Source organism: Salvelinus sp. IW2-2015, linkage group LG7 (genome assembly GCF_002910315.2).
Source record: "Salvelinus sp. IW2-2015 linkage group LG7, ASM291031v2, whole genome shotgun sequence".
Lineage (NCBI taxonomy): Eukaryota > Metazoa > Chordata > Actinopteri > Salmoniformes > Salmonidae > Salvelinus > Salvelinus sp. IW2-2015.
In genome coordinates this window covers 30,109,716-30,133,601 of record NC_036847.1, presented here as the reverse complement: position 1 = coordinate 30,133,601, position 23,886 = coordinate 30,109,716, and the positions used below count along the sequence as shown (strand labels likewise).

At 44.7% G+C, this 23,886-nt stretch overlaps 1 protein-coding gene across 1 annotated transcript in view; it reads right to left on the bottom strand.

Annotated features, from left to right (window-relative positions):
* Positions 1 to 1,325: 1,325 nt before the first annotated feature.
* arhgef25a (Rho guanine nucleotide exchange factor (GEF) 25a) overlaps positions 1,326 to 23,886 on the bottom strand; it is a 34,408-nt gene continuing 11,847 nt past the window's right edge. The window contains exons 4-16 of the mRNA XM_023990550.2: positions 19,771 to 19,895; positions 17,908 to 17,974; positions 17,241 to 17,344; positions 16,965 to 17,034; positions 12,742 to 12,831; positions 12,088 to 12,180; positions 11,334 to 11,384; positions 10,800 to 10,877; positions 10,093 to 10,284; positions 9,319 to 9,493; positions 7,851 to 8,095; positions 7,088 to 7,237; positions 1,326 to 3,338 (exon numbers count right to left, since the gene is read on the bottom strand). Of these exons, the coding sequence (XP_023846318.1) occupies positions 3,210 to 3,338; positions 7,088 to 7,237; positions 7,851 to 8,095; positions 9,319 to 9,493; positions 10,093 to 10,284; positions 10,800 to 10,877; positions 11,334 to 11,384; positions 12,088 to 12,180; positions 12,742 to 12,831; positions 16,965 to 17,034; positions 17,241 to 17,344; positions 17,908 to 17,974; positions 19,771 to 19,895 (1,569 nt within the window). The 3' untranslated portion in view covers positions 1,326 to 3,209. The remainder of the gene's footprint in view (positions 3,339 to 7,087; positions 7,238 to 7,850; positions 8,096 to 9,318; positions 9,494 to 10,092; positions 10,285 to 10,799; positions 10,878 to 11,333; positions 11,385 to 12,087; positions 12,181 to 12,741; positions 12,832 to 16,964; positions 17,035 to 17,240; positions 17,345 to 17,907; positions 17,975 to 19,770; positions 19,896 to 23,886) is intronic.

Sequence of the window (23,886 nt, the reverse complement as noted above, 5' to 3'; positions counted from 1 at the left end):
CTGAGGGAACTAACTGACCAACTAACCCCCTAGGTGATGGGAACTTGCTCTGATTTTGGCCTAATACCCTTTAGTACCCCACCCTCTTCCCCAGCCTCACCCCCTTTACTTCCTCCCTCTCTCCCTCACAGACCCCATATGTCACAGGCTTGTTACGATCAGGACAAGCCCTGCTTTACTTTACAGCCCAGGATGACCCTTCCTTTATTCTGAATACCAGATATCTGGTGGCCCTTATCCAGGGGTTCTCTGTCTTCAGAGGCTGTATAAAGTCAACTTTTTATTAGTTTAGGCCGGGTATGTGGCACTAGAATTAAAAACGTGTGAAATTCCTCCTTGTTATTTCTGTATGAGCAGGGCTAAGTCATCGTTCCTTTTAGATTAGAATAAAGAGACAAACTGAGACTGACATTAATTGTTAAATTCAGATATACACTGAACAAAAATGTATACACAACATGCAACAATTTCTAAGATTTTACTGAGTTAAAGTCAAGTTAAAATCAAACAATTTAAATAAATTCATTAGGCCCTAATCTATGGATTTCACATGGCTGGGAATACAGATATGCATCTTTTGGTCACAGATACCTTTAAATAAAAAGGTAGGGACGTGGACCAGAAAAGCAGTCAGTATCTGGTGTGACCACCAGTTGCCTGACGCAGCGCGGCACATCTCCTTCTCATAGAGTTGATCAGGCTGTTGAATGTGGAATGTTCTCCCACTCCTCTTCAATATTTTCAACGGATTCGGTTGTAATCCCCATGTATTAATACTCCTGATATATTTCCATATATACTCAGATTATCTCAATGTTAGAGGAATATACCTTCAGAAATTACATAAAAAATAGGCCATTCTTAATTTAAAAGTTCACTTTATTTAATATAATACAACAGATTCTATTCCGTCAAATATGTCATCTTAAAAACCCATATTTCCGCTCTTTAGTCTATATTCATTTCAGGAGTGGTATTCCTTCATATTTAAGTCACATGCACAAAATGCTAGATCAATAATTGCCACTGAAATATGACACTCTTCACTGTTTAACTTTACAAACGGCACCCCGTAGTCATTGAGTACTCTGGGTTTGTATGAGATGGTGTTGTGAATTGAAACAGTCATGGTAGGGCTCTCCTCGGTGCTGATATTTGAAATAGATATAGCTAGAGGTGCCATTGGAACTCGAAGCCATTGGTCTTTGGTGCAGAGGTCTTATTAGACTGCTATCTGGATCCGGAAGCCTTATATTGACCTGTACTGGCCATAGAGAGGAATTCACCTATAGCGGACATGCTAGATGTCAGACTCTTCTCTTATCGTCTCTGTTTACAGTCATTTGCTTTGATTAATAAGAGGAAAGGTTGGGTGTTGAAATACACAACATCACAACTACATGTACTTGATGTGTTAAACACAACAGTTGGTAATAATATTGTAGTGGCAATACGATCTGAAGTATTTGACGTCTCAAAAACGTCCGTTTTGCCACACATCTCATTTTGATGTGGACAGAGGATGCAGAACTTTTTATGCATAATGTCAACTGACACAATAACCCAAGTAGTTAGCGGTTTCTAAACTGTCTTCCTTTATCTAGAAGCAGAAATGTAAGCCCGAGCCAACAGTATGGTGTGTAGTAGTGTGCAGTAGCAAAAGCCAGCCGAGATGAATAAATACAMCAGAAAGCTGTGGCACATCAACATTGGACTTAACTGACAGACGACTGTGTGACATCTTATTTCATATTTCAACACAACCCATTAATGTCTCCTAGGACGTACCTAGAGGACATCAAGAAAATATAAATTTGAAAAATCAGTTGGTCTCTATCCCCAAGCATTGGCATGGCCATTTCTCTGGCCACATCTTCATAGTCCTGGCTCGATTCCTTCCTCTCCTCCCATCCTCTCCCCATCTCTTATAATCCTCTCCTTTCTCTCTGACGTTTAGCGAAAGGATGGGAGCAAAGAACACAAGGGGAAGACCTCAATTACATACTCCTTGCGTCCTCTCTCTTCTTCTCCTTTTCAAAACTAATTGGATGAGAAAGCCAGAGGTCCCTTCCCTCTGACCATTTCCTCCAATGGGTTTTGAGAAGGAGATGAGGAGAGAGGATGTGAGGAGTATGTAATTGAGAACTTACCAAGGAATCCATCTGTATCTGAATCTGAGGAAAGACTGAGTCTGAGTGATGCCACGCCTGCAGAGTGCCTCCAGGGGGCTCCCTCGCCCCTTTATATTATTGAATATTCAGATCAAACAAGAGCCAGCTTTGGTCAAACAGAGAAAGAGAACATGGGAGTTCTCTCATTCTCGTCTTTTTGAAATACTGCGGCAGGAGCAGAAAAGCTATTTTCTATAACAGATGAATCCAAACTTCTACATATGTACAGATCAAATGCATTAATCTAGCTGGCATCCCCTCTCTCCTCATTGTCTACTACAGCAACATAGTGTACTGTAGGCCCTGTTTAGTGGAGGAATGAAGACATGTTTCGACAATGGCCTGATACAATACAAATAGTTGTCTTTTAAAAGGAGGGATAGAAGAATCCAGCAGTGTGAGAGAGCTGAGAGAAAGAGCCGTTCAGATCTACAGTCCTGTTCTCTTCAGGGTGGAGTCCTTTTATCTGCATGTTGGCACAAGAAGAGCAACTGCCTATCCTGTACACACACACAAACGCATTTTACAGACATGCAGTATGTACACAGTTCTCCAGTAACCCATCCCCCCCATGGCATTTTATTTTCCTGTGAAGAAATCCCCCGGGCTGTAGATAGACAGTACAATAGATACTGTATAGAGATTCTCCTAACAATAAAACAAGCAAAGTCATCAGTCACCATAATACCTGATGTCCATAGAGTTTTCTCCATACAGTCAGCCATCGCATCATCTGGCTGGGTGCTGCACATGTCTTCAACCTTGCATCACATCGCAAAAAAAATGATCTAATGACTAATGACATTAGAATACTGGGATATTTTTCTCATGATGTCAGTGAACCCTCCTGTAACAGTCTGAAAAAGCAGCCTCCATCCAGTCCTTGCTCCATAAAGAGAGTCATCCATCCATCTTTAAAAGGTCCCTAAAGTTAAAATAGCATCAACAGACGTTAGGCCTAGATGAGGTCCTCCTGCTTCTCTCTGCGCTAGCTGTGGAGGTCCATGACCTTCCAGTTTTCCTCCCATCGGTCACGGTTCATAGGTCATCTTCATTGAGCTGGGCCAGGTTGCTGGAGCGCCGGCCAGCCGAGGGACCAGGGATGGATACAGGAGGAGGTCCAGCCTCACCAGGCAGCACTCTGCTACGGCAGCCCTCTCCTGCTCTCTGCTGGGGGAGAGGAGGACACTCAGATTAAAATACGTTTTTACTTGAAATGTTGATAGATTGAATGAAATGTAACCTAAATAACTAGTACTAGGTTAATGTTGTTGTTTTTCTCTTGAACAGATGCATATGCCTTACTATAGCCATTGTGAATAACTCATCATATCAGCAACAGCCATTTGTGGTTTGTTTTTTCTGTTAACAATATCAGTCACAACAACACAATGCGGAAATTCCACCATGAGAGAGAACAATTAGGCCATTGATAGGCATCTCTGACTTTCGGACTTGCTTCTCTGGGTCAGCCTCTTTCCTGTTTGTTATGTACCCATAGGCCCCATGCAGCCCAGAGTACATACATAGAACAGCAAACCAGCTAGTAGGAACCGATGTTAGTCTGTCGGCACCACTCACTAAGTACAAGCAGCAGAGATGGTCTGTATTAGTGAAGACAGAGGGTTGTGGTCTGAGACAGGGTTCAACAACAGGATACCTAGCTAGCTATTGTTCCCCAGTCTGAAAGGAGAGAAGGAGGATGATGATGATGATGATGAGTTGTGGCTAAATAGAGCAATTAGTGTACAGCAACACACCTCCAATCTGTGGTTCTTCATATTGTTTCAGACAAAACACCTCTACAATATTCCCAATGCTCTTTCATTCTGAAGAATAATTCTGTTTTCTGTTTCTGGCCAACAGGGGGAGTAGTAGCCTACCTCTCATTTTGATGCAGATTCCTTCTACTTAAATTCCTCCTCTATTCCTGTACAAATCATTRGCGTTTACCGAAGCCTTTCAAATTTTAATGAACGTAAATGAGCGTATAATAATTATAATTATATGAACCATTATTAATTATTTATCTAAATGTTCTTGACATGGGTGATAGATCATACCTATAAGACATACAATAAAACTAGAAAGCAGATTGAAATGTAGTGATGTGTAAATTATATAATTACATTTCAGCATGCATGCTTTCCATAATAAAGCAGGGGAATAGGTTCTAGGAAAAGTAACCGGCCTGCGTGTGGGTTGCGCGCTGTGTGTGCTGGTGCTATGTGTGTGGTGCGTGCTTGTGTGGTGGTGCGTGCTGTGTGTGGTTGCGTGCTGGCGTGTGTGGTGCGTGCTGTGTGTGTGGCTGTGGTGCTGGTGTGTGTGGTTGCGTGCTGCGTGTGTGGTGCGTGCTTGTGTGTGGTGCGTGCTTGTGTGTGGTGTGTGCTATGTTGTGTGGTGCGTGCTATGTGTGTGGTGCGTGCTGCGTGTTGGTGCGTGCTGCGTGTGTGGTGCGTGCTGCGTGTGTGGTGCGTTGCTGCGTGTGTGGTGCGTGCTGTGTCGGTGTGCTGTGTGCTTGCATGTGTGTGGTGCGTGCTTTATGTCGGCTGTGGTGCGTGCGGCATGGTGTGGGCTACTGATGTCAGTGCTAGGCATGACTGCACTGGTGGTGTAGTGTGCGTAGGAGACTGCCCGTCTGTTGTGGTGCGCTGCTGTGATGTGCTGGTGCTGTCTGTGTGTGCTGGTGCTGCGTGATGTGGTGTGCGCTGCGTGTGGGTCGTGTGCTGTGTGCGTGCCTGTGCTGTGTGGTTGCTGCTTGTGTGTCGTGTGGTGCTGCGTGCTGTGGTGCGTGCTTGTGTGTGGTGCTGCGTGTGTGTGTCGATGCTGCTATGTGTGGCTCTGTGTGATGGTGCGTGCTGTGTGGTGGTGACGTGCTGTGTGTGTGGTGCGTGCTGTGGTGAATGCGGTGGTGCGTCGCCTGCGTGGCTGTGCTGCGCTGCCTATGTGTGTGGTGCGTGCCGTGGTGTGTGTGGTGCCGTGCTGTGTGTGCGCTGCTGTGTGCTCGGCTATCGTGTGTGGTGCGTGCTGCTGCTTGTGTGTGCGTCGTGCTATGTTGTGTGGGTGCGTGCTATGTGTGTGGCGTGCTATGTGGTTGTGCGTGCTATGTGTGTGGTGCGTGCTATGTGTGTGGTGCGTGCTGCGTGTGTGGTGCGTGTGTGTTTGCACCCTGCTAGGGTTGAATAGTTTCCCGGTATTTTACAGAAGTTCCATACCGAGAATAAATAACTTTTCTCCCGGTAACCTGGCATATGTATTCACACCCTTTGCTATGAAGCCCCTAAATAAGATCTAGTGCAACCAATTACCTTCAGAAGTCACTCATTAGTTAGATTGCACACAGGTGGACATCATTTAAGTGTCGCATGATCTGTCACCTGATCTCAGTATATATACACATCTGTTCTGAAAGGCCTCAGAGACTGCAACACCACTAAGCAAGGGGCACCACAAAGCAAGTGGCACCATGAAGACCAAGGAGCTCTCCAAACAAGTCAGGGACAAAGTTGTGGAGAAGTACAGATCAGGGTTGGGTTATAAAAAATATCTGAAACTTTGAGCATCCCACAGAGCACTATTAAATTGATTATAAAAAAAAATGTAAAGTATATGGCACCACAACAAACCTGCCAAGAGAGGGCCGCCCACCAAAACTCACAGACCAGGCAAGGAGGGTATTAATCAGAGAGGCAACAAAGAAACCAAAGATAACCCTGAAGGAGCTGCAAAGCTCCACAGCGGAGATTGGAGTATTTGTCCATAGAGCCACTTTAAGCCGTACACTCCACAAAGCTGAGCATTACGGAAGAGTGGCCACAAAAAAGCTATTGCTTAAAGGAAAAAATAAGCAAATACGTTTGGTTTGCCAAAAGGATTGTTGGAGACTCCCCAAACATATGGAAGAAGGTACTCTGGTCAGATGAGACTAAAATTGAGCTTTTTGGCCATCAAGGAAAACGCTATGTTTGGTGTAAACCCAACACCTCTCATCACCCTGAGAACACCTTCCCCACAGTGAAGCATGGTGGTGGCAGCATCATGCTGTAGGGATGTTTTTCATCGGCAGGGACTGGGAAACTGGTCAGAATTGAAGGAATGATGGATGGCGCTAAATACAGGGAAATTCTTGAGGGAAACATGTTTCAGTCTTCCAGAGATTTGAGACTGGGACGGAGGTTCACCTTCCAGCAGGACAATGACCCTAAGTATACTGCTAAAGCAACACTCGAGTGGTTTAAGGGGAAACATMTAAATGTCTTGGAATGGCCTGGTCAACGCCCAGACCTCAATCCAATTGAGAAGCTGTGGTATGACTTAAATATTGCTGTACACCAGTGGAACCCATCCAACTTGAAGGAGCTGGAGCAGTTTTGCCTTGAAGAATGGGCAAAGATCCCAGTGGCTAGATGTGCCATGCTTATAGAGACATACTCCAAGAGACTTGCAGCTGTAACTGCTGCAAAAGGTGGCTCTCCAAAGTATTGACTTATTTTTTGGGGGGTGAATAGTTATGCTTTTAGTTTTTTTGTCTTATTTCTTGTTTGTTTCACAAAGAAAAATATTTTGCATCTTCAAAGTGGTAGGCATGTTGGGTAAATCTAGTGATACAACCCCCCCAAAAAAATCTATTTMAATTCGAATTTGAATTCCAGGAAAAATGCCAAGGGGGGTGAATACTTGCGCAAGCCACTGTAATTTGCTAGTTCCGTTTCACGCCATGCTGTTCATACAAATATTGTTTTATAATTTACTGGTTTCTCGCAGTTATTTATCCTGAGAAAAGGGAGTGATTTTGTCCGGTAAATCCCGGTGACCGGGTTATACAAACCCTAGTCCATGCATGTGCACATATGTGTGTGTGTGCGCGTGCATCTGTGGGCTTGCATGTGTTTGTGTGTGTGTGTACGTGCGTAGACCTGTGTGCTATACAGCCCGTTGGACACAGCTTGGCACTGCAGGGGGGTTTGGGTCCTGGAGTACTGAGACAGGCCAGACTGGTCGGTGAAGGCTAGCTGGATGTGAGACTGAGAGGCTGTTGTCTGGGAGTTCCTACTGACCAGAGGAGACTGCAAACACACACACAAGACCACACACAACACAACTAAACATCAGATACTGAGAGCTGAGAGCAAACAAATTATTGTTCATCTTTATTGTTACATGAAAAAAGTTTGTCATGAGATCTCAGATTATTTCAGATGAGGATATTAATTAAAGGCTTCCCGATCTAGACATGTAGTGTGGATGTTGTGGTCTACGTAATGTAGTCTATAGTGTGGATGTTGTGGTCTATGTAATGTAGTCTATAATGTGGATGTTGTGGTCTATGTAATGTAGTCTATAATGTGGATGTTGTGGTCTACGTAATGTAGTCTGTAGTGTGGATGTGGCCAGAGCCCATTCCAGTACAGCGAGCTAAACGGGGACGGCAGCGTCTCCTTGTTTTTGGTCAAACAAAAGCAATGTGTCTGACAGCTGTAGGTCACTGATGTGTGTGTGTGTGTGTGTGTGTGTGTGTGTGTGTGTGTGTGTGTGTGTGTGTGTGTGTGTGTGTGTGTGTGTGGGTCGATGTGTGTGTGGGGTGTGTGGTGTGACTGCGACCCCTTACCGCTGGCAATGTGTGTGACCCTAACTCCCGGGGTGTGTGTCTGTGTGTACAGTTTGAATGTGTGACCTTACCTCCTGGGGAGTGTTTGTTTCGCCAGGTCCCTGGGGGCAGGTTCCCCCCTGGCTGGGCAGGTAGAGGATGGGTAGGGAGGTGTTGTAGGACAGGAGGCAGGGCAGGCGCTGGCGGTCGATGGAGGCTGAGGAGTGGGGGCGCAGGGGACTGCTGGCCGAAGACAGGGGGGCTCTCATGCTCCGGCCCAGGCTGTTGGACTTGCTGTTACTCTCCCTCCGCTGGTACTCAATGGGAGACTGGAGGGCTGGATGAATGAATGGTAGAAGACGGAGAGAGAGGACTTAAACTAGGCACCTTTTTTATTTTTAGTGTTTTTTTATGGTCAAATTATTAGTATTGGTAATTGTAGTTTCATGGCTTGTGTAAGTCGACTTGATACTGAACTGCTTTTGGCTAACATTACTGCTCAGTAGTGGTGTGGACTCAAGTCACATGACTTGGGCTCTAGTCAGACTCGTGTCACAAATATGGTGACTTGCAACTCGACTTTGACTTTAACACCAATGACTCGTGACTTAACTTGGACTTGAGCCTTTTGACTCGAACTGACTTGACCCTCCCCAAGGCCAAATATAAAAAATGACGCTATTAAAAAAAGTGTGCAGCGCATCAACCCTTCATTTAACGGATTACAGTTTGAATCGGACAGKAGCCAATCAAATTGTGCCAGCTGAGAAAAAGTTGCGCGTGGCAGTGCAGAGGAACGTCGGRGGGTGAATTCAGACGGAGCCCTTGGAAAGATGATACCCTAAATTATTATTTTCGGATATAAAGACTATGTTGCAGTCAACTCCAAAACCAAAGTCACATAAAATAAATGTGGGTACAAGAACCCGTTGCACACCAATCCATAAAACAATCTCTGACAATGACATGAGAGGAAACAGAGGGTAAAATACACAACATATAATGAATGGGATTGGAACCAGGTGTGTAAGAAGACCAGACAAAACCAATGGAAAATGAAACATAGATCAATGATGGCTAGAAGAATGGTGACGTCGATCGCCGAGCACCGCCCGAACAAGGAGAGGCATCGACTTCGGTAGAAGTCGTGACATGAGGGCTAAGACTTGAGACTTACTTGTGACTTGTAAAACAATGACTTGGTCCCACTGCTCAGTGCTCACATTGCATAAGTGGCAAGAAAGCTGAAAGGTCTAAACATCAGATGTGTGACTGGTAAAGGTTTGTTTTGCCATCAGTTTGTCTCCAATCGGACCATTTGAGGAAGTTGAGCTTAAGCCAAAGGGCCAGACATGAGTAACTTGTAAGTGGTTGTTTACTGTTTGGTGTTGTCTATCTGGGTCTGCAGCCCTACCATTGAGCACTTTGGCAGCATGGAGTCTAGATATGAATCCTGAAAGTAAAGCTGTTGTGTTTTTCCATCCTACCATTGAGCACTTTGGCAGCATGGAGTCTAGATATGAATCCTGAAAGTAAAGCTGTTGTGTTTTTCCATCCTACCATTGAGGAAGTTCTTCTGGGTCTCCAGGATCTGTCCCACATCATCGACCCAGGCCCTGCAGACCTCTGGGGAGGTGGTCTGCAGCACATAGCGTACCACGCTCCCATCAGTTCCCCGTGACGTCAGCACCAGGCAGTCCGCCTCCACTGGAACCTCCACCCCCAGACAGCTCACCTGGAACACACAGCAGGTGTATGCAGTAGAGTGGCACCATTCTGGTTACTTAACCACAACTCCCAGCTTTTCCAGAAATCCTGGTTGGAAGATTTTCTGGAATAAGGAAGGAATCCGTGAATCCTCCAACCAGAATTCCTGGAAAACCTGTGAACGTTACTYATGGGATTAATAGAGTTGACACGATTACCTATTCCAATCATATTTGTTCTACGTGATGCATATCTATCTGAACATTCCTGTAATGTTCCATRCACCTGGAACAGACCACATCTGACCTCCATCTGGTGGAGGAGAGCAAGTCATTAAATACCTCACCAACACTGAACAAAGACCAGACACAGATGCTTCAGAGACTTCCAAGAACACTCACAACCCTGTCCATGTGTCTCGGACTGCTGGTGGTTATGTAATTGGTACACAGCGTTAGATTTGGACAACCATTTTGTTTGTTTACACTGACTGGTTATGCCAGTGTAGCTAATAACAGTCACATTTTATTGTTTTGTTTCTAACTTTATTTGAAGTTTCTGCATTSAATCTAATCTGAAATTAAATAAGAGAATAGAAGAAGAATTAGAAGAAGAGAAGAGACCCACCTTGATGCTGCTCTTGAAGTTGTAACCAGGAAGTGAGAACCCTTTCTTCCTGTCGATTGGCTCGCTGAAGATGACCAGCTGTTCGAACAGGAAGACCCGCCTCTCCTTGGCTCGGGACAGAAAGCTGCTGTCCTGTTCCATCACTGTGAAGGTGTCCTGCTGGAGCAGCTTCCCCTGCGCTGTGATCTTACCCTGGGGACGAAAGGACGGATGGAGGGAGAGATGGAGAGAAGAGACACAGGATGAATAGAGGACAGAGGTTTACTATATGGCTTGCAGCGGACCTCTGCTTGAGCCCCCGGCCAGTGACTTGATGTTTTCCAGAATTAGCAGACCTGATTCAAATGATCACCTAATCACTAAACCCCTCATTAGTTGAATGAACAGTTCTAGTTCTGGAATACATCAAAGAAATTGACTGGCTGGGCCTGGAGTTACTTCAGAAGAGGTTTGGGAAACACTGGCTTACAGTGCAGTACATCAATTGTGAGAACTATTTTAATAAAGAGAGACCTAGGGCTTGATTCAATTTGTGCCACGGAAGTTCATCACTATAGAAATGTGAAGATKATTTCCAATTGAGCTGACATACGCAGCGTTTAACGTGTCTGCAGTCTTGGCCAACGCGGGAACATCGCCTTTACATATCAATGGAGCTGAAGTTCCACGATACAGATTAAACTGAGCCCTAAATTCCAACGTCTTACCTCAAAGCCCTGCAGGCGTCCCACGTTCATCATGTCATTGCAGCGTTTGGGCACAAAGCACATCACCTCTACCGCTTTCTGTGTATGTGAGTGAGTGAGTGAGTGAGTGAGGTGACTGTGAGTGAGTGAGTGATTGTGAGTGAGTGAGTGAGTGAGTGAGTGACAGTGAGTGAGTGAGTGAGTAGAGTGAGTGAGGTGAGTGAGGTGAGTAGTGAGAAAAGTGAGAGTGAGAGTGTGAGTGTGAGTGTGCAGTGTGAAAGTGGAGGCTGATTGTGAGTGTGGTGGAGTGTGAGAGAGAGAGAGAGAGAGAGAGAGAGAGAGAGAGAGAGAGAGAGAGAGAGAGAGAGAGAGAGAGAGAGAGAGAGAGATCCTTAAAACTAGCAAATCTTGAATACAGGTTGTTTGACTAGAGAGAACAAAATAACACAGAGCCTCACATGCTCTAGTAGTTGTCTGTTCCTAGGGAACTAGTAGCTGTAGATGCATGGTAGAAACTGGTAATAACAGCATGATCTGTATCAGAGCAACACCCACCTCCAGCTCTTCTGTGTCCATCCCAGCTTTGGTGTAATACTTGAGGAAGTCCTGTTCACATAAACGCAGCATGGACAGTTCCAGTCAATGTAAGGTGAGGACATCTGGAAGATGTTTTCTTAGTTTCTTAGATCAATTTGAATACCAGAGAGAGTACAAGCTTGGCACTAGGTGATAGTTGTATGACCATGTTCATTTCCCCAGTATCCGTGCTTTAGAGATGTGGACGATGACTATGACGTGTCTCCTCTCTAACGCCCAGGAAGTTACATTTCAAACTCCCATGACACAGCTCTGCAAGTGTTATAATGTCAAAATACTTTTGTTATGCACCAAATATGGGGTTTCGCTGAGCAACTATCTTCATATACTCCTGTTACGGGCCAGTATTTACTTACAGAAGAGGTCAAAATAAAAATGTAGAAGCAAAAATGACTCGTTGTAATTCTGTGTTTGTGTGTGTTTGTGTGTCTGTGTCTGTGTGTCTGTGGCTGTGTCATTGTGTCTGTGTCTGTGTGTCTGTGTGTATGTGTCTGTGCGTGCCTGCACTTCTGTGCGTGTCTGCGCGTGCATGCATGTACTGTATATCTGTCCGTGTGTGTATGTCTACATGTTTGTGTGTGTGTCTACATGCGTGCCTGCACGTGCGCATGCATGTACGTGCTTGTGTGTCTACAAGCGTGTCTATGTGTGTGTGTCTGCGTGCGTGTGTGCGCATGCCTGCGTGTGTGCGTATACTGTACGTGTGTGTCACCTTGAGCAGCAGCTGGTACTTCATGATCCTCTGGACTGGTTTGATCAGCAGGTCGTTGAGTTGTAGTCTGTGACCCAGATGTTGTCTCAGCTCCTGATAGGGCCAACACACAAAGGGTGGATGGGGGTGTTGGGGGGATGGTGCAACTCAATATTAGGACGCTGTTCTTAATGTTTTGTTAATTCAGTGTATATCAATATGATAAACCTCAAAATGTCATTAATACGACCAACCATGACATTGAATTCCTACAACATCCAATATGGCATAATTACATAGTATATAATATGGCATAATTACATAGTGTATAATATGGCATAGCATTATGCCATGGATTGGGACACACACAAAGACATGACCTCAAGCATGTATTATTAATATGACCTGTCTTCATGTGACATACAGACTCATTATCACAACCACACATCCATGTGACATGTTATTACCTTCACATGACCACATCAACAAAGCATAGCATTATTCCCACGTGACATATTACGTTACTAAAACCAAACCTGTCATTACCACAATAGGAAATAACATTCCAGAAAAAGGAGTCTAATGAAACTGAATTGTATTTTCCGAACGAGAGTTTCAGTAAGATAACAGTGATGTATGGTGGACTTAGCTGTACGTTTGCTAAGAGATACTAACCTGGAAGTAGGTCTCGATGTACTCAGAGACAATGTGTTCCGACTTGGGTTTATTCTGACAATAAACCACGTACATGTGGAGACGCCTCTCCTGTAATACAAACATACGCACAGACAGTCAACCTTYTAGCAATTTAACATATCAGAAAATAAACAGTACAGTACAGTACACAGTATAACTGCTTTGAACATATTGAACTAGATTCAAAATATTATCAAAACAGAAGTTTATTGTGTTGCAAAACTTTGATTTTGACCTGAGGGGTTCAAGCCCTGATTTCTGATTGGCTGAAAGCCATGGTATATCACGGGTATGACAAAGCATGTATTTTTATTGCTCTAATTATGTTGGTAACCAGTTTATAATAGCAATAAGGCTCCTCCAGAGTTTGTGATTAATGGCTGCGTTGTTTCGTGCCTAAGAACAGCCCTTAGCCGTMGTATATTGGCCATATACCACACCCCCTCTGGCCTTATTGCTTCAGTATACAACGCAGTTAACAATAGCTTTAGATTCTAAATAGGCCCACAAAGTAGTGTGAAACACTGCTGTAAGAGCTTAAGGATTCATCCCACGAGGAGGTTACAAAACCAAGGGTTTGCAAAATGAGGAGGTTACAAAACCAAGGGTTTGCAAAATGAGGAGGTTACAAAACCAAGGGTTTGCAACAATGAGGAGGTTACTAAAAAGCCAAGGGTTTTGCAAAATGAGGGCGTTAACAAAAGCGCAACAGGGTTTGCAAAATGAGGAGCGTTACAAAACAAAGGGTTTGCAAAATGAGGAGGTTACAAAACCAAGGGTTTGCAAAATGAGGGGGTTACAAAACCAAGGGTTTGCAAAATGAGGAGGTTACAAAACCAAGGGTTTGGCAAAATGAGGAGGTTACAAAACCAAGGGTTTGCAAAATGAGGGGTTACAAAACCAAGGGTTTGCAAATGAGGAGGTTACAAAACAAAGGCGTTGTGCAAAATGAGGGGTTACAAAACCAAGGGTTTGCAAAATGAGGAGGTTACAAAACCAAGGGTTTGCAAAATGAGGAGGTTACAAAACCAAGGGTTTGCAAAACGAGGGGGTTACAAAATGGAAGGTAACAAAACTTCAGGAATCGACCTTATTAGACAAAACGTATCTCTCTTTTAGCACAAATTAATATGTCTGTTTGACTGGCGAAAATGTATCTGGAATCTACAAAAATCAATGTGTGATGATGTCTTTCTCTGAGCCATTGCCCATTAAAAGGAAGGAACAGAACAAAGAAACAATTATTTGTCTTTAAGCGAAACTGAAGTTGCCCCTCTCTCTTTCTCTCTCCCTCACATACTCTCTCTCCCTTCTCTCTCTTTCTCTCTCCTCCTCTGGTCCAGTCTAGTGTGACTAATTGTCAGATGAAAGAAGAGCAGCTGTGGTAAACCTGGGAGTGGTAATGTGTGTGTGTGTGTGTGTGTGTGTGTGTGTGTGTTGTGTGTGTGTGGTGTGTGTGGTGTGTGTGTGTGTGTGTGTGTGTGGTGTGTGTGTGTGTGTGTGTGTGTGTGTGTGTGTGTGTGTGTGTGTAAGCAGTAATGGAGTTACCTGTGAATGAACATATGTATAATGTACCCACAATGCTGTCCTGCTATCCTCCACGTAACCAGAGCCTTTGACAGCAGAGCAACCTAACTCTACCTTCGACCTAGCACTTCTTCTGAAGCTCTGCATCCTGGAGACCAGACCAGCACCTGACCAGGCAGGTTGGGGAATTACAGGATGTCTATGGGCCAGGGGGCTAGGAGGCTGTGAGGATGAAACACTGCAGTCAATGTGTTGTTGTGAACTGATCAGTACTGTATGGCGAGGGCAAGCTCTGGTAGTGCCAGCGATAGAAATCAGCTGTTTTCTTTGAGTGTGAGTGTGTGTGTGGGCGAAAGGTAGCCTAGCTGTTAAGAGCGTTGAATCAGTCACATAAAGGTTGCTGGTTTGAATCCCCGAGCAGAATAGGTGAAAAATCTGTTGATGTGCCCTTGAGCAAGGCACTTAACCCTAATTGCTCCTGTAAGTCACTCTGGATAAGAGTGTCTGCTTAATGACTCAAATGTAAATTTAAAAAAATGTGTCGGGGGMTCAAAATGCTCTAAATATGTGGTTGCTTCAAGATGTGTATTTACGGTCTTGTTGGTATAGTGAACAAAATTATAAACGCAATGATTTTACTGAGCTACAGTTTAGACAGACAAATCAGTCAATTGAAATAAATTCATTAGGCCCTAATCTATGGATTTCACATGACTGGGAATACAGATATGCATCTGTTACTGTAGTCACAGATACATAAAAAGAGGGGCGTGGATCAGAAAACCAGTCAGTGTCTGGTGTGACCACCATTTGCCTCATGCAGCGCGACACATCTCCTTCACATAGAGTTGATCAGGCTGTTGATGGTGGCCTGTGGAATTTTGTCCCACTCCTCTTCAAATGGCTTTGCAAAGTTGCTGGATATTGGCGCCAACTGGAACACGCTGTCGTACACTTCGATTCAGAGCATCCCAAACATGCTCAATGGGTGACATGTCTGGTGAGTATGCAGGTGTAACGATTGTTGTTAGATGCAGCGTGGGGTAGGTTAATCATTTTTTATTTAAGATAACCGGCACAAAACAAGAAAGAGTAACAAACGAACCATACAGCCTTGTAGTGCTAAAAAGCAACAATACAAAATCAAGATCCCACAAAACAACAGGTGGAAAAGGCTGTCTAAATATGATCCCCAATCAGAGACAACGATAGACAGCTGCCTCTGATTGGGAACCATACCAGGCCAACATAGAAATACACAAACTAGAGTACCCACCCTAGTCACACCCTGACCTAACCAAAATAGAGAATAAAAAGGCTCTTAGGTCAGGGCGTGACAGCAGGTCATGAAAGAAATGGGACATTTTCAGCTTAGAGGAATTGTGTACAGATCCTTGCTAAATGGGGCTGTGCATGATCATGTTGAAACATGAGGTGATGGTGGCGGATGAATGGCCTAACAATGGGCCTCAGGATCTCGTCACGGTATCTCTGTGCATTCAAATCGTCAACAGTTCAAATGCAATTGTGTTTGTTGTCCGTAGCTTATGCCTGCTCTGCTCATACCATAACTCCACTGCCACCATGGGGCACTCGATTCACAACATTGACATCAGCAAACCGCTCGCCCACACAACCCATACACGTGGTGTGTGGTTGTGATGCCGGTCGGACGTACTGCAGAATTCTCTAAAACGACGTTGGAGGCGGTTTATGGTAGATAAATTAACATTCAATTCTCTGGCAACAGCTCTGGTGGACATTCCAGTCAGCATACCAATTGCACAAACTTGAGACGTCTCTGGCATTGTGTTGTGAGACAAAACTGCACATTTTAGAGTGGCCTTTTAATGTCCCCAGCACAAGGTGCACCTGTGTAATGATAATGCTGTTTAATCATCTTCTTGATATGCCACACCTGTCAGGTGGATGGATTATCTTGGCAAAGGAGAAATGCTCACTAACAAGGATGTAAACAAATTTGTACACAAGACTTCAGAGAAATAAGCTTTTTGTGTATATGGAACATTTCTGGGATCTTTAATTTCAGCTCATGAAACATGGGACCAATACTTTACCTGTTGCGTTTATATTTTTGATCAGTATATTTGGGACCGCTCAGTAAAAAAATCTCTGTTGATCAGCAGCTTATCGACCAGATACAGTACATGGGCAGATATAGTCATCTTTAGGGCCGGAGGAAAATAGCCACCATATCAAAGAGTCTAGTCAAGTGTTTATTATTCATGTGGCTTTTTTCTGCTTGCTTCTTCAAACTGCAGCTGTTTTTCTCCACATGCTTCCTGACCGCTCGGTCCAGCTACAAACACACTTCCTGACTGACCGGTTCTGTCTGGGCTGGTCAAGATGCTAGCCAGCCTGTCTGTGGCTAGGAAAACACAGGCAGGTCTGAAATCCTTGGTATCAACAACAAGGAAGTGGAGGGGGAAACGTGTGTGTGTGTGTGTGTGTGTGTGTGTGTTTGTGTGAGGGTGCGAGTGAGGGGGCGAATGTTAGCAGCTGAAATACAGAGATGTGTTGGTGGATAAATAGGAGCTTTTCATGTGTTTTCCTTACAGCGTTATACCTCAACAGACACCAAATGGACACAGGATACACCTGTTTCTGTGTGTGTCCATGTGCATGTCCGTGTGTGTCCATGTGTGTAGACTCACATGCTTTATGAAAAGTTGGGCCAGTCTCTCTGGTTCTGCTATACATTTCTCCAGCTCGCCCATGAAGTAGCTAGAGAGAGAGAGACAGGTTACAAACATCAAGCGCACACACACAAAGACACACACCACGTGCACACACACGTGCACACACACAAACACACACACACACACACACACACACACACACACACACACACACACACACACACACACACACACACACACACACACACACACACACACACACACACACTGTACAGTATCTCCGATACTCACTCTTTATGCCAGTCGAAAATTTGATGAATATTTCCGAACACGATCTTGTCTTTTCCCTTCATGTCGTCTGGTATACCTTTAGTAGTCATAGTGACCATGTAGCCCTGTACAGGAAACATACAGCCAACCTCAGATCTCATATCCTGTACTTACTGACTGGGATTCAAGCCCAGGTCTCCTGCACACAACAAGACTATGTTAACCTGTTGAGCTAAAGTCTATGTATTAACGCCACATATACTGTACATACCTACTTACCTGGAAAACAACTATTTCTGACTTGGAAAAGCTTTCCAAACATAGGCATGTCGCTATTATGTTGCTATAACATCACTGGGCCAAAAATAACTTTCGGAAGTCTTCAATTTCTTCACCTAGAATATATCAAACTCTGTCAGACTATACTAATATATATATTAATAAAATCAAACCCAATAAAATAAATGTCTGTTTTTGGAGCCAGACCAAGCTGTGTTGAAAGAAACTGAAGGTGTTGCGTTGACAATGATTTCCAGACCAAATCACTGAATAAATGGGTGCCGCTTCTTCTTCTGCCTTGGTTGATACAAAAGTTGTCCGATTTCAAACTCCAGCAGTGAAACGGTGGTTTCTTCTGCCGCTGTTGATATCACTGTCCCTGGAAATGGTTCTAATACTGTATTCTCACCTCTACTATGCGCCCCAGGTCCTCCACATACAGTTTCTCTGTCTCTAGGAGTTCCTTCAGTACGTACCTGGACAGAGAGACGGTACTGACTGTTGGTCATCCCCATCAATACAAAGTCTTTCCAAACAGTCTTGTCTGTTTAAAGGGGCAATCTGCAGTTGTTACATCCATTTTTGGACTTTTAAAATAACTATATGTACAGTTGAAGAAGTTTACATACACTTGGAGTCATTAAAACTCGCTTTTCAACCACTCCACAAATTTCTTGTTAACAAACTATTGTACAACTTTGAAAGTATGCTTGGGGTCATTGTCCATTTGGAAGACCCATTTCCAACCAAGCTTTAACTTCCTGACTGATGTCTTGAGATGTTGCTTCAATATATCCACATAATTTTCATTCCTCATGATAGCCATCTATTTTGTGAAGTGCACCAGTCCCTCCTGCAGCAAAACACCCCCACAGCATGACGCTGCCACCCCCGTGCTTCACGGTTGGGATGGTGTTCTTCGGCTTGCAAGCATCCCACTTTTTCCTCCAAACATAACGATGGTCATTATGGCCAAACAGTTCTATTTTTGTTTCATCAGACCAACCAGAGGACATTTCATCAAGAAGTACAATCTTTGTCCCCATGTGCAGTTGCAAACCGTAGTCTGGATTTTTTATGGCGGTTTTGGAGCAGTGGCTTCTTCCTTGCTGAGCGGTCTTTCAGGTTATGTCTATATTGGACTCGTTTAACTGTGGATGTAGATACTTTTGTACCTGTTTCCTCCAGCATCTTCACAATGTCCTTTGACGTTGTTCTGGGATTGATTCACACTTTTCGCACCAAAGTACGTTCATATCTAGGAGACAGAACAAGTCTCCTTCCTGAGAGGTATGACGGCTGCGTGGTCCCATGGTGTTTATGCTTGCGTACTATTGTTTTGACAGATGAACGTGGTACTTTCTGGGTTTGGAAATTGCTGCCAAGGATGAACCAGACTTGTGGAGGTCTTCAAAACAAAATTCTGAGGTCTTGGCTGATTTCTTTAGATTTTCCCATGATGTCAAGCAAAGAGGCACTGAGTTTGAAGGTAGGCCTTGAAATACATCCACAGGTACACCTCCAATTGACTCTAATGATGTCAATTAGCCTATCAGAAGCTTCTGAAGCCATGACATCATTTTCTGGAATTTTCCAAGCTGTTTAAAGGCACAGTCAACTTAATGTATGTAAACTTCTGACCCACTGGAATTGTGATACAGTGAATTATAAGTGAAATAATCTGTCTGTAAACAATTGTTGGAAAAATGACTTGTGTCATGCACAAAGTAGATGTTCTAACTGACTTGCCAAAACTATAGTTTGTTAACAAGAAATTTGAGGAGCGGCTGAAAAACGAGTTTTAATGACTCCAACCTAAGTGTATGTAAACTTCCAACTTCAACTGTATATGTCAACAGTCTAAGCCAACCGATCTGTTTTGCTACATAGTTGCGCATTCATGAGTTTTGTTGCTAAACAACCAACCCGTCCATAATATAACTTGTAAATATCTAATGAGCTTAGTTCCAGTATCCAGTTCCATTATCTTTCCCCATCACAACCCCAAGCTTGTTTTACTCCAACTCTGTAATTATAAACAAACTGTATCGGCTCAAAACATGGTTAAAACTATCATGGTCAGTCCTTCACCAAAACAGTGGTGGGGTGWACCCATTTGTAATTGTTTGAACTGCAGATTGCCCCTTTAAGATAATTGTTTGCAGCCATACATGATGCTCATGGAAATGCTGTGTTGTACATCAAACTTTGATCAGTTTTAGAGTAAGGGGTAGTAAGGGCAGTGTTGTGTAATTACAGTTGAACCACTTACATGCTCTTCTCTAAGGCACTCCTCCTCTCCTCCTCACTGTCAGCCGCCGCTGATGATTGGCTGGGGGTGTTTTCCATCAATACTGAGACGTTGTCATCTGGACAGACATTGGTGGACTGAATATCCTGGTCAAACAGACGGGACAGGGAATAGGGTTATGATATAATCTGTGGTCCGTTGACATTCTGAAGATAGTGAGAGTGAGAGTGAGAGAGTAAGAGAGCGAGAGAGAGTGAGAGAGTGAGAGAGCAAGAGAGAGAGAGAGAGAGAGAGAGAGAGAGAGAGAGAGAGAGAGAGAGAGAGAGAGAGAGAGAGAGAGAGAGAGAGAGAGAGAGAGAGAGAGAGAGAGAGAGAGAGGTGTAAGGCAGGGTTTCCCAAACTCGGTCTTGATAACGAGTTGGTTATTTTTATAAGCCAGGACAAAGTCTAGGAACTCTGGTGTAGGATGTGGTGAAGTCACCATGAAAAAGGAGTGAGGGAGAGAAAGAAAGAAGGGGAAAGGGGGAGGTAGAGAGAGCTACAGACCAGCTCAACAAAAACGACCCGGTACAAAACATTTAAATATTGGACAAGTAACTGAGTGTGGTGTACAGAATGTCTTGGGCATAGAGACAGTACAAATAGACAGCACTGAACATGGTGTCATCATGGACTTCCACGTCCAATTCATTCAGGAAGTGTCTGACAAAGATCTGCATACGGATCACAGCGACCTAATCAGTTGGGTTGATGAGGTATGCACGAGGCTACTTTCCTGGAATTTACATCAATTCCCAAGGAGATTTTTGAATGAACATTGAAGCATTGTCTACACATTCTACACTACAGTAATGCTTGTGTGAGCAGTAACATACACTCTTATGCTTGTCTGAACATACAATATCTTGTTCTTGTTCAGTGTCATGTTCATTGGCCACAGTCTTCCGATCGGCATGTACATCATTTTAGAATAGTGGTTGTCAACCTATTTACGCCTGGCCAAGCATACACACCAGAGGAGGCTGAGAAGTTTGGTGGGAGGAGCTATAYTAGGATGGGCTCATTGTAATGGCTGGCTTTCCATTTATTCCATTCCAGCCATTACAATGAGCCCATCCTCTTATAGCTCCTACCAGGAGAATGCTTCCTGCCCCAACTCATAGTGCCAACTGTAAAGTTTGGTGGAGGGTGAATAATAGTCTGGGGCTGTTTCTCATGGTTTGGGCTAGGCCCCTTAGTTCCAGTGAAGGGAAATCTTAATGCTACATCCAACAATGACATTCTGGACGATTCTGTGCTTCCAACTTTGTGGCAACAATTTGAGAAAGGCCCTTTCCTGTTTCAGTATGACAATGCCAGCAGGTAACCTAGTGGTTAGAGCGTTGGACTAGTAACCGAAAGGTTGCAAGATTGAATCCCCGAGCTGACAAGGTAAAAATCTGTCATTCTGCCCCTGAACAAGGCAGTTAACCCACTGTTCCTAGGCCGCCATTGAAAATAAGAATTTGTTCTTAACTGACTTGCCTGGTTAAATAAAGGTTGAAAGAAATCCCCCCAGAGCAAAGTGATGTCCTTACAGATATGGTTTGTCGAGATCGTTGTGGAAGAACTTGACTGCACAGAGCCCTGACCTCAACCCCATTGAAAACCTTTGGGATAAATTGGAACGCTGACTACGAGCCAGACCTAATCCCTCAACATCAGTGCCCGACCTCACTAATGCTCTTGTGGCTGAATGAAAGCATGTCCCCGCAGCAATGTTCTGACATCTAGTTGAAAGCCTTCCCAGAAGAGTGGAGGCTGTTATAGCAGCAAGGGGGAGACCAACTCCATATTAATGCCCATGATTTTGGAATGAGATGTTCAACGAGCTGTCGTCCACATACATTTGGTCATGTAGTGTAAATGGGCTATAATTTCCCATCAACTTCTGCAAATGTGACCTTTTACTAAAGCTGCAGAGTACACTGTGTGTGTGGTTGTGTTGTTGTGTATACTTCTCTGTGTGTGTGTGGTTGTGTTGTGTATACTTCTCTGTGTGTGTGTGGTTGTGTTGTTGTGTATACTTCTCTGTGTGTGTGTGGTTGTGTTGTTGTGTATACTTCTTTACTGTTTCTCTTTCAGGAAAGGAAGAGAAAAAAGTTAAGACTTTCTTAAGACACCTTCGCTCTACTTCTCTGCTCAACTCACAACACCACACACCACACACACACACACACACACACACACACACCACACACACACACACACACAACACACACAACACACACACACACACACACACACACACACACACACACACACCACACACACACACACCACACACACACACATCACACACACACACACACACACACACACACACACACACACACACACCACACACACAGACACACAGGCAGCACACACACAGACACACAGGCACAACAGGCACACATCACAACCAGACACACACACACACACACAGACACAAGACAGACAGACACCAACACAGAAAGAGAGAGGGACACACACACGCACATCCTACCTCCACCTCAATAAGGCATAAACAACAGGAACACCGTGCTCTCAGTTTTATTAAAACTCTTAGCAAGATTTAGGAAGTTGGCTTCTGGGGAGTAGAAAAACAAACAAGACAAGAACAATAGAGTGAGTGAAGGGGGGGGGGGGGGCGTAGAGAAAGAAGAGCTGTGTGATGTGTATCTTTTCGCTGTGGGGTTCTACCAGATAACAGAGAAACATCTGGTACTTGATCGCGTGTTCAAGCAGTCCAGGGAGACCTGTCAGCCAGGGTTTAGAGGCTCTGCTGGAGGGCTGAGGCACTGGAGACCTGTCAGCGCAGGGTAGAAGGCTTCTGCTGGAGGCCTTGGAGGGCTGGAGACCTGTCAGCCAGGGTAGAGCTCTGCTGGAGGGCTGGAGCCTGGAGGGCTGGGAGACCGTCAAGCGCAGGGGAAGGCTCGTGCTGGAGGGGCTGGAGGCCTGCGAGACCTGTCAGCCAGGGTAGAAGCTCTTGCTGCGAGGGCTGGCGGGCCTGGAGACCTGTCAGCCTGGGGAGGGTAGAGCTCTGCTGGAGGCTGAGGAGTGGAGACCTGTCAGCCAGGGTAAAAAGCTTGCTGGAAGGGCTGGAGCCTGGAGACCTGTCAGCCCACGGTATGAGCTCTGGCTGGAGGGCTGGAGGCCTGGAGGCTGGAGACCTGTCAGCCAGGGTAAAGCTCTGCTGCCGAGGGCTGGAGCCTGGAGACCGTGTCAGCAGGGTAGAGATCTGCTGGAGGGCTGGAGGCCTGGAGGCCTGGAACCTGGTCAGCCAGGGTAGAGCTCGCTGGAGGGCTGGAGGCCTGGAGGGCTGGAGACCTGTCAAGCCAGGTAAGAGCTCTGCTGCTGAGGGCTGGAGGCCTTGGAGACCTGTCAGCCAGGGTAGAGCTCTGACTGGAGGACTGGAGCCTGGAGCGGAGGACTAATGATGAATGACTAGAATTACACAAACACACAGCTGGCACACACTGCCAACATAGGTACCTGCTAGGGTTGGGCTGTATCCAGATGTGTAATACCATCATACTGTTTCTGTACCAACCGGGGTAACACACTGTTATTATCAACAGCGCTACGAAACCTATTTTAAGGCAACAGGGATCTTGATCCAGGAGGGAACTGATATGTCTCTTTGCTGTACCCAAGAAGACTGATCTTGACATCTAGCCACCTAGGCTAGCACGCTAGCAAACCAGATGCGTAGCTGGAGCCCTGAGCTGAATAGAATTTATTTGACCACATCTTAGATTTCTTATAATATTATAACTAACTGATAGTTTATAAGCAGTTGGCGTAGCATGTCTCCTAACACCCACAACAGAAAAGTATAGGCACAACAACACAACCACACCCACACAGAGAAGTATCACAACAACACAAACCACACACACAACACAAGTATAACAACAACACAACCCACACACACAAGAAGTATGGACACACAACAACCACAAAAGTATTACAACACATCAGACCCACACACACACAGAGAAGTATACACAACAACACAACCCCACACACACAACAGAGAAGTATACACAACAAACACAACACACACACACACAGAGAAGTATACAAACAACACAACCACACAACAGCACACAG